Source organism: Microcebus murinus, chromosome 2 (genome assembly GCF_040939455.1).
Source record: "Microcebus murinus isolate Inina chromosome 2, M.murinus_Inina_mat1.0, whole genome shotgun sequence".
Taxonomy (NCBI): domain Eukaryota; kingdom Metazoa; phylum Chordata; class Mammalia; order Primates; family Cheirogaleidae; genus Microcebus; species Microcebus murinus.
In genome coordinates this window covers 100,835,788-100,845,211 of record NC_134105.1, presented here as the reverse complement: position 1 = coordinate 100,845,211, position 9,424 = coordinate 100,835,788, and the positions used below count along the sequence as shown (strand labels likewise).

The 9,424-nt window shown below is 53.5% G+C and overlaps 1 protein-coding gene across 1 annotated transcript; it reads left to right on the top strand.

Annotated features, from left to right (window-relative positions):
* The first annotated feature begins 8,039 nt into the window (after positions 1-8,039).
* On the top strand, positions 8,040-9,424 carry C2CD4D (C2 calcium dependent domain containing 4D). The gene has a single exon (XM_012767622.3). The coding sequence runs from the start codon at positions 8,254-8,256 to the stop codon at positions 9,313-9,315; it is 1,062 nt and encodes a 353-aa protein (XP_012623076.1). The 5' UTR covers positions 8,040-8,253; the 3' UTR covers positions 9,316-9,424.

Genomic DNA, 9,424 nt, shown 5'->3' with positions numbered 1-9,424 from the left:
TCCACTAGACACCGTAGTGCCCGTGTGGGTCAGAGCCGCGAAGTTGAGAGAGACGGGAAATGTTACCAATAAAACAAGTGCAGGACTTTGCCACTAATTGAACATAGTGAAGGAGAGCCATCTAGGGTGACTCCAGGCTTCTGGCTTGGGAGGTTCCAAGTGGTATCACTGGAAGTACAGAAAAAGCAGGTTTGAGGTGGGGGCAGAGACTGAGCTCAGTTTTACATGCATTGAGCTTGAAGTGCCCACGGAACTTGCTCCACGGAATTTTCTCCAAGTGGCATGTGCCAGCAGGAACTTGGATATTGTGATTCGGAGCTCAGGAGACATCTGTCAGTCAATATAAAATCCGACATGGAACCCCTAGGAATGGCTTATGCAGAGTGAAAATGAGGAGGGGGCAGGGCAGTGTCAGTGGACGGGGAAAAGAGGTCAAAGATAGAACCTTAGGTCACACTAAGGCTGGGACAGAAGACCAAAGACCCACGAAGGAGGCTGAGAACAGGACTGGAGTGACTGTCCTAAGAGGGCAAAGTCAGTGGTACCAAATACTAAAGAGAAGGCAAGGAAGATGAAAACAAAAGCTTTTGGCTTTGGCTTTGGCAGTAAGGAAGGTGGTGGTCTCCTTTGCCAGAGCCATTTTAGGAGGTAGGAGCAAAATCCAGATTACAGTGGACAAAAATAGGAATGGGGAAATGCATGTAGATAACTCTAGGAATTTTGTTGTCGTTATTCAAGGAAAGCGATCTGACTGTGTTTATACATTGCTAGAGGAGAGAAGCTGAAACTTTTAGGAGAGAGGTGTCATCCAGCAGAACAGCTCTCTGGTCTTACAGATGGATCAAGGCATGAGTGGAGACGGGGTCATGGGAGAGCATCAGCATGACTCTGAGCCCAGCAGGAAGGAGGTGGGGTGCAGAGCAGGACAGGAAGTTGGGGGATTCGTGCCAGAGCACCTCAGCCTTCTCAGTGAAAGAGGGGCCAAGGCCATCAGTTGGGGAAGGGGTCTGAAGAAAGGGGAATGTCTTGGGAAAGCCACTGGAGAGATCAGGAAAACAAATTGGCCGATCACCTGTGTGGTCGAGGCATGCTGAGGGCCCCGCTGCTGGAATAAAACAGGGGTCTGGAGTGGCACCTCGGGTGACAGGAGATGGGAGCCAGCCGGCAAAACCCAGGGGCATGGCAGGTAAGTCAGGTGAGAACGGTGGGAAAGGAGGAAAGAGCAATATGGCTGGGGCACATTTCTAAGGAGGAGATTTGCCATGAGGGAGAACAGCAGAGTGGAGCAGGCAATGGCTACCCTGGAGAAGCCGGTAGCTCCTCTGGGCCTGGGGAGGGGAAGGGTGAAAAACTGAGCGGCTTTTATAGGGAGGGCTGTAAGAGAAGAGGTGTCTTGTCCTGAGATAGCCAGAATTCCATTAAGGCCAGTAGGGGGAGGGGATGTAGGTCAAGGTTGGGGAAGTTTTACCAAAGAATGAGAGCTTCTAGGGCCATATCATAAAGGATTTTATTATTAGGTACAGCAAAGCCAAATGCTAAAGTGGATAAATTTTTAAATCTCCATAGCTTAATATCCATCTTCAAAGGAATGTATTTCTTACTCACAGAAAGTCCAGCTGGTGGTGTCTAGGAGTCATTCAGGAGCCTCGCTGACAAAGCTCCACCATATCCTGCACCTGACCTCCAAAGTCATGCTGGGTGTTGGCATCCAGGGGCCAGGTGAAAGATTTGGCCGGCTTCAGGCCTAAGCTAGGGGTCCAGGATCTGGAGCTGGGGCTGGGGATTCAGGAGATCAGAGAGATGAAACCCTTTGTTTCATGGAACAGGGTCAGAGAGCTGTACATAAATAATTTCAGCAGTGGTGGGAGTTATGTGGACCAGGTTCCCTTTCCAGGACCTAGACCATACACTTCCTAGGACATCCATCTCAAATGATGGGCAAAGGACAGGTGGACATGAATTTGAAGGGCCTTGACCCAGTGCCTTCCAAAAGCTAAAGATGTACTGGAGGCCATGGCCAAAAACCTTATCACAATCTACTATCCCCTCCCCCATATACACACAAAAATCCCTTTCTCCTTTTGTTCCTTCACGGTTGCCCACGATAATCTATTAAACCCAGAGTCTACTGAAAAACTCATCTCCCTTTATTCATGGTCAAGGAGAGCCTAATCTTCATTCTAACATTCCCGAGAAGGGAAATATATACCATCCTTCCTACATAGGCAAGAAAAGGAAGAAAAATAAAACAGTTGTGTTTGAGTTTCCATAATAGGTTAAATGCATCCAGGCATTTCTCTGCTGGGGCCAGTTTCTAAGAGAAATAGGCACTTCTTTCTTGTACCCTAAGGGTCTTTGGATTCAGGCAGAGCTGCTCCCTTGAGTGAGGACTCAGAGTGCTGCCTCCTCCCCTCCCTCTGCACCATTGCTGCCACCCCTCGAGAACTTCTCAAATGACCCAGGGGCCGTCTCTTGCTGGTGCCGTTGTAGAAGGACACTTAAGAGCCTGGGCAGTACAGAGTGCTTTCCTGGGTCCACGCCAGCTGGACCTTTCCTCCAGGTAGGCAGGCAACTGCTACAAGGCTCCCTGGCCTTTTGGGTCCTGTGGCCTTGAGTGGTGGCCTCATGCAGTGTGACTTGGCCACCAGTCAAGGGGCCCTGCCCGAGAGGTGGGAGCCTCTCGGGCAGGGCCCCACAGCCAGGCTCAGAGTGTCAGCCTGGACTGGGTCAGGCCTGCTGGGTAGGCAGGGGTCTTGGTAAGGGAAATAAGGTCATCGGCTGCTGGGATACTTCTCTAGTGTCTAGGGCAGGGGTCCTCAAACTTTTTAAACAGGGGGCCAGTTCACTGTCCCTCAGACCGTTGGAGGGCTGGACTATAGTTTTAAAAGAACTATGAACAAATTCCTATGCACATTGCACATATCTTATTCTGAAGTAAAAAAAAAAAAAAAAAAAAACCGGGCAAAAACACCCGCATGTGGCCCTCGGGCCATAGTTTGAGGACGCCTGGTCTAGGGGGCTTTGGGAGATGCCTCTCCTCTCCCAGGAGGCCAAGTACTGCAGCTGTCTGGCAGAGGCAAGGGGAGCTGCTGCCATCACATTTGCAAACCCATTCCCGTATGTCAAGCATTTATCTGGAACGCAGCTACTGCAGAGGTAGATAGGGTGGAAGCCAGCAGGCCACCCAGGCAAATGCGGCAGCTTATTCTGCTTAAAGCAGAGAATATATCAGAGAATATATGTTCTCCAGATGCCTGAGTCAAGTGCCAAGAGAAACCAAAGAATGAATACGGCCATTGTAAAATCAACCAGTTCGAGAAGGCAGGGCATGTCAGTAGCTCATACCAGCTCTTAAAGAAGGGCCCCCCTGAGCTCTTTCTGGAACTGAGACTACAGAGACAGGTCATTCATTACAGGTCCTGGGTGAGAAGCCAGAGCTTCAAGACACAGTCTGTCACCACCCCATCACTTACCAGAGCCCACAGTGAACACTGGTGGCCAAGTCACACTGCATGAGGCCACCACTCAAGGCCACAGGACCCAAAAGGCCAGGGAGCCTTGTAGCAGTTGCCTGCCTACCTGGAGGAAAGGTCCAGCTGGCGTGGACCCAGGAAAGCACTCTGTACTGCCCAGGCTCTTAAGTGTCCTTCTACAACGGCACCAGCAAGAGACGGCCCCTGGGTCATTTGAGAAGTTCTCGAGGGGTGGCAGCAATGGTGCAGAGGGAGGGGAGGAGGCAGCACTCTGAGTCCTCACTCAAGGGAGCAGCTCTACCTGAATCCAAAGACCCTTAGGGTACAAGAAAGAACAGTCAGTACTCTTCAAGATAGAAAATCTAGGACTTAGTCTCAACTCTGGTACTGTTTAGCATATAATTTCTTTCTAGATCTGTTCCCTGCTCTGCAAAAATGAGGGTAGGTGAGGTGACATCAAAGTTCCTTCCAGGTCAGTTGTCTTACTGTTCCAATCCAACTTTTGGCTATGCATTTGCCAGTCATTTGTCTGATTGCTCACAGATCCCCAGCCTCCCATCCTGCTTTATGTTGCAGAGGGCTAGTGCCTGCAAACTACACTTTCCAGTCTCCTTTGTCATCTGGCTTTGGAAGGCTCTGGCAGCAGATTGGAAGAAGGGAGAAGCCAGAGTATTTCTCCCCTTTTCTTTGCTTTGGGAGGCAACTTAAGTAATGACTGTGTATCCATAGTTACAAATCCTTCTAGTCAGTCCTTCACCATCCTGTTTGCCTTTTAAGTTCTTCCAACGCCTTTGTAACAAGTTTCCTGTGTTAAACTCCCTTGTCAAGCCATGCAGCACATGCCATTTTCCTGGTCAGACCTTGACTAATACAGCCAGGCTGTGGATATCTGTAGTCAGTTTTCAATCCCACTGCTGTGCAGCCCCGATGGTATGCAGCCTCGTACACAACCTTAAATTACTGTTCACAAAAAGAAGGAAACGGAAGAAGAGAGGAAGCAGAAAAGTGAATTGTCAAACAGTAAGCGCAATCCTGGCTAAATCCAAATCTCTACCCCCTTTCTCCCCCTGCACATTGCACAGCTGAACACAGCCAGAGAAAAAACATACAACCATGCTGTCCAGTTACACTTTAAAGTCATGATCACTACCCCTCAGCCTGCAATGCTGCCCTGCAATTACCCTGAGTTCCCTAGGCCATTCATTCTCCTGCTCTCCTAGGTGACAGTTGCATTCCTGGTCCTCTCTACTCAAACTCCTACCACCACCTTCTACTGATCATCACTCAGCTGATAACCCTGTTTCCTGTGACATGGAGAAATTAGAAGCATTCAGAAGAGACAAGCTCCCACCATCACATCTCTCCACCTGCCACCTCTACCCATTTATTGTACCTTCTCTCCAGTATCTGTGGGAAATCTGTCCACACAGAAGGCAAAGGACGACCCCTAGCCCTATTTCTTATGCACAACACTCATTTCTTCTTGTTTACTCAGGAGCATTGTCCCAATACATCTCCCTTCTCTCTCCCACATTATCATTTTTTCCCCTTTCTGTTGGATCTTCCCTATCAGCATACAAACATTCCATTGTTTCTCTAATTTAAAAATTCTCTCTTGATTCTACTTCCACCTCTGGCCACTACCTCACTTCTCCCCTGCTCTTTCAGCAAACTCTTCAAGGGAGATGTCTTTGCTCTCTCTTTCTCCTCCCATTCTCTCTTGAGCCCACTCCAATCAGGCTTTTGCCCCCACCACTCCACCAAAACTGCTTTTGTCAAGGTCACCAGTAGTAACTTCTCATTGCTAAATCTAGTGGTCAATTCCCAGTCCACACCTTACTTCATTTTGCCTTAGCATTTGACACAACTGGTTCTTCTTCCTCTCCCAGATCCCTAAATGAACACCCAGGACTAAGTCTTTGTATCCTTTCTCTTTTCTACACACACTTCATCAAGTCTCATGACTTTAAATTCCACCTGCATTTCTCTTGGTGTCCACATATGTACCTTCAGTCTGGGACAGATTCATATATCCAACCACCTATTCTGCACTTGGATGCCTAACAGGCACCTCAAATTGAAGAGATCCCAAACTGATACTTCCCCCTCTTAAATAGTAACTTCATTCTTCCAATTGCTCAGGTCAAAAACCCTGGATCCTCCTTTCTCATTGGATGGGGATGGATCCATTAGGAACTCCTATTTACTCTACCTTCAGAACATATCCAGAAGCTGACTACTCAACTCTGATCCATGCCCCCATCATCTCAGGCACTAGTAAGCTGCAGAGTCCAGATCCCCAGCCCATCTGACTGATGCCAAAACCATGAGCTCTTGGCTGCAGCACTCCATGCAGACTGACCCTCCCCAGAAATAACACCAAGGCTGCGCTGAGTCAGAAGCCACAGGAACGGAGGGTCTAGGGGTCTGCAGGGATCACCACAAAAGAAACGCTTGCTTTGTTGAAGTCTCCAAGTATCAGATGACTAATCTTGCATAAACTGGTTCCTTTCATCTTGTTTGTTTCCTGCATGTCACAATTTGTCTTTTTGTTGTTGTTTGCACGTTAATTGTCTGTCTCTCCCCTTAGCTTCCCATTCTATGTATCCTCAGCACCTAGCATAGTGCCTGGTACATTTTAGGTACTCAATAAATAAATGAACAAATTGTTTCAAGTATAATTCTTCTTAATATCACTAATTCAGTCATCAAATCCTGACTGAACACCTGCTTTGTGCTAAGCCTTGTCCTTATGATGCTTACAGTCTAGTAAGAAAGGCAGACATTAAATAATCACATAAACAGAAAAAACTGTAATCAATGCCATAAAGGAAAAGTATGTGAAAGTACACAGCAGGTGCCCCTAGTTTAGATGGGAGGGTGTCAATTAAGGCCTCCAGAGCTGAAGAATGAAAGGGAAGAGTGGACCACGAAAAGGAAATAGTCTATGCATAGGTCCTACTGAGCTTTCTGCCTTTCAGGGACTGAAGGATGATGGGTATGCCTGGAACGCAACTCATCTTCTCAGTGGTGGCCTGCATGTCCTAGGATCTGCCAAGGATAGAGGGCATAGGTGAGCCTCATGTGGACTCACTGTTGGAACCAGCTCTGTCCTCTGTCTCCCAGAAATCTAAGCCTAGCCACGGTTCCTTGAGCCAGTATAATTCAGAGAACTGGTCAATGCAAGTCACTCTGCCTGGGAGCTATTGGGATGGCTCCAGAATGAGGTAATGGGGGTCAAGGCAGGATTCCAGCAAGAAGAGCTTTGCAGAAGATGGGATTTGTGTAGCCATAGCTATGGGCTTCACCTGGGAGGGCTGGAGTAGGGCCACTACCCACTGGTGGCAGTCTCCCCCTTCTCTGTAACCCTCCCCAACCCTTAAGCAGCCCAGGCCCAGCAAAGGAGGCCTGGCCAAAAAGCTGCTTGCTGCTAGAAATCTGGCTCCAGCTGAAGGAAGAAGTTAAGAAGGCCGGGCTGATGGCCGCGGAGACAGAGCTGTGTTTATCCAGGAAAAGAGGTAGGACGTAGGCAGCTAAGGCCCTTGCCAGCTCCTCCCAGAAAGACTGGGCTTGGGGAGCAAGCTGGAGAGGAAGCTGCTCCCCTAGGGCTCTGAACGCGTCCGGGCCAGAGGCCAGAACCCCAGAGGCAGCCCACAGGTGAGCCCTGCACTCGGGGCGCAGGACAGAGCCGGGCGCGGGCTTAGATTCCCCGGCAGACTGTGGGAACTTCGCGCTCGGGGTAGCTCAGTGCTGGCGCGCGGTGAGCGCGTGGCGGCGGAGCCTTCCGGAGGCCGCTCTGGGGCTAGCGGAGAATCAATGCTGCCTTTGTGCTCGGTGGTTTCCTAGGCAGAAAAGGAGCAGAGAGTGGGAGGGGCGACCCAATAGCGGCCTGGCCCGGCCCGGCCCCGCAGACACCGGGTGCAGTAGGGCTGCGAGGAGCGGGCGGGACGGTCAGGACTAAAGGAGGGGTGGGATTCTGTGCCCCCCACACACACCGAGAGGCGCGTCTCCTTGGACCGGCCCTGAGTGTCCTCAGGTCAGCAGCCAGGTGTGTCCTCTGGCTGCCAGGAACAGAAGTGAGTCCCCTTCTGTCCAGGAGCGACTTGAGAATGCGAAGGAGGAGCCAGAGGAGGCAGGTGGGGCTTTGGCCAAGGATGGCTCAGTCCAGAAAAGCTTGCGCCCAGGCGGCGGGGCAGGGGAGGGAGGCCCGAGGGGCGACAGACCACATCCTGGAGGAGAGCACAAATCTTCGGAATGGCCGGGGCGGGGATGGAGGGGGGGCGAGAAGGAGGTGAACCAGCTTCGGCCTTGGTGTCCCTTCAGGGCAGTTCGGAATCTGGGTCCGTTTTTGTGACTACAGACCTTCTGGTAATCAGATATTATACTGTTTGTCCTAATGGTACCCTAGGGTTCTAGTGGGTATGTTGAGCCCTCTAACTCTTGGGTGGGTGGGTCGGTCATCTTCAGTAAGAGTGGGAGAGTCTGTGTACTTGGTGTCCGAGGCCTGCATGTGAAAATGTGACTGTACGGCCCTGGGCTCCCTCCATTCCTCCCCTGCCGCCCCTCCCCCCTCGACTTCGCAGACCTTTTTCTGCTCAAACAGGCGCCCGGGACAAGGGCGCAGGGGCAGATTGCCCAGTGTATACGCCAGCATCACCTACCTCTGGCTCCTCTTCTCTCCTCCCCCAGCCCAGCTCCGCCCAGCACTCCCACCTGAGACGTGGGATTTGGACCCTCTCGGCCCTGCGGAATTCGGAGTTTAATTTCTCTCACCCACCGCATGTGGCTCTTGGAGAAAGTTGGCTACAGGGTGGGGACTGCGGAGTCCAGGGCCCGGTGGGCGCCCTCCAGCCTGTTCTCTAAGCGCAGCGCCCCGGGCCCAGCCAGGCGCGTCTGCCCCAACGTCCTCACCCCGGATCGCATCCCGCAGTTCTTCATCCCGCCTCGGCTCCGGGACCCGGGCGGCGCCGAGCCCGCAGCCCGGCGTGACGCGGCCGGGCGCGGCCTCCACTCGGCCTGCTCGCTGCCGCACCTGGCAGGCCGCGAAGGCTGGGCCTTCCTGCCCGAGAGCCCGCACACGCGCCGGCGCGAGTCCCTGTTCCACTCGCCGCCGCCCGCCCCGGCTGAGGGGCTGTCCCCGGCGCAGTCCTGGCTGCACGTGTCCGCCCCGGACCTGCGCCTCTGCCGGGCCCCCGACAGCGACACTGCCTCGTCGCCGGACTCGTCGCCCTTCGGCTCCCCGCGGCCCGGCCTGGGCCGGCGCCGGCTGCCCACGCCGCACTCGCTGTCCCCGAAGGAGGCGAGCTCCGCGGACACCAGCCCGGCCGCGCGGCGCAGCGCGGGGCCGCCCACGCCGCCGCTCTTCCACCTCGACTTCCTGTGCTGCCAGCTGCGGCCGACCAAGGACAGCGTGCTGCGCCTCGGGCCCCGCGGCGGGCAGCTGCGGCTCTCCACCGAGTACCTGGCCGGGCCCGGGCGGCTGCGGCTGCGCCTGGTGAGCGCCGAGGGCCTGCCCCGGCCGCGGGCCTGCCCCGGGAGCGGCGGCGGCGGCTGCTGCGTGGTGCTCAGGCTGCGGCCCCGCGTGCGGCCGCGGGCCCAGCGGAGCCGCGTGGTCAAGTGCAGCGCCAACCCCATCTTCAACGAGGACTTCTTCTTCGAGGGGCTCGGCCTGCCAGACCTGGCCGTCCGCAGTCTGAGGGCCAAGGTGCTGGACAGGGGCGCGGGACTCCGCAGGGACGCGCTGCTGGGCGAGTGCGAGACGCCCCTTATTGCGCTGCTGCCCCCGTTGGGCGGGCCGCTAGGCCCAGGGTCCTCCCTGGCGCCCACCCATCTCAGCCTGTAGACTGAGACTGTGGCTTCCTCAGGAGGTCTCCACTGGGTCTGCAGACCTCATACTTTCCATCTGCTCGGCGTGTATTTATTTTTGCTAATAAAATGTCCATTTGTTCCTA

Excerpts from the sequence above, each read along its gene's own strand:
- C2CD4D (XM_012767622.3), top strand. The coding sequence starts at position 8,254 with ATGTGGCTCTTGGAGAAAGTTGGCTACAGGGTGGGGACTGCGGAGTCC.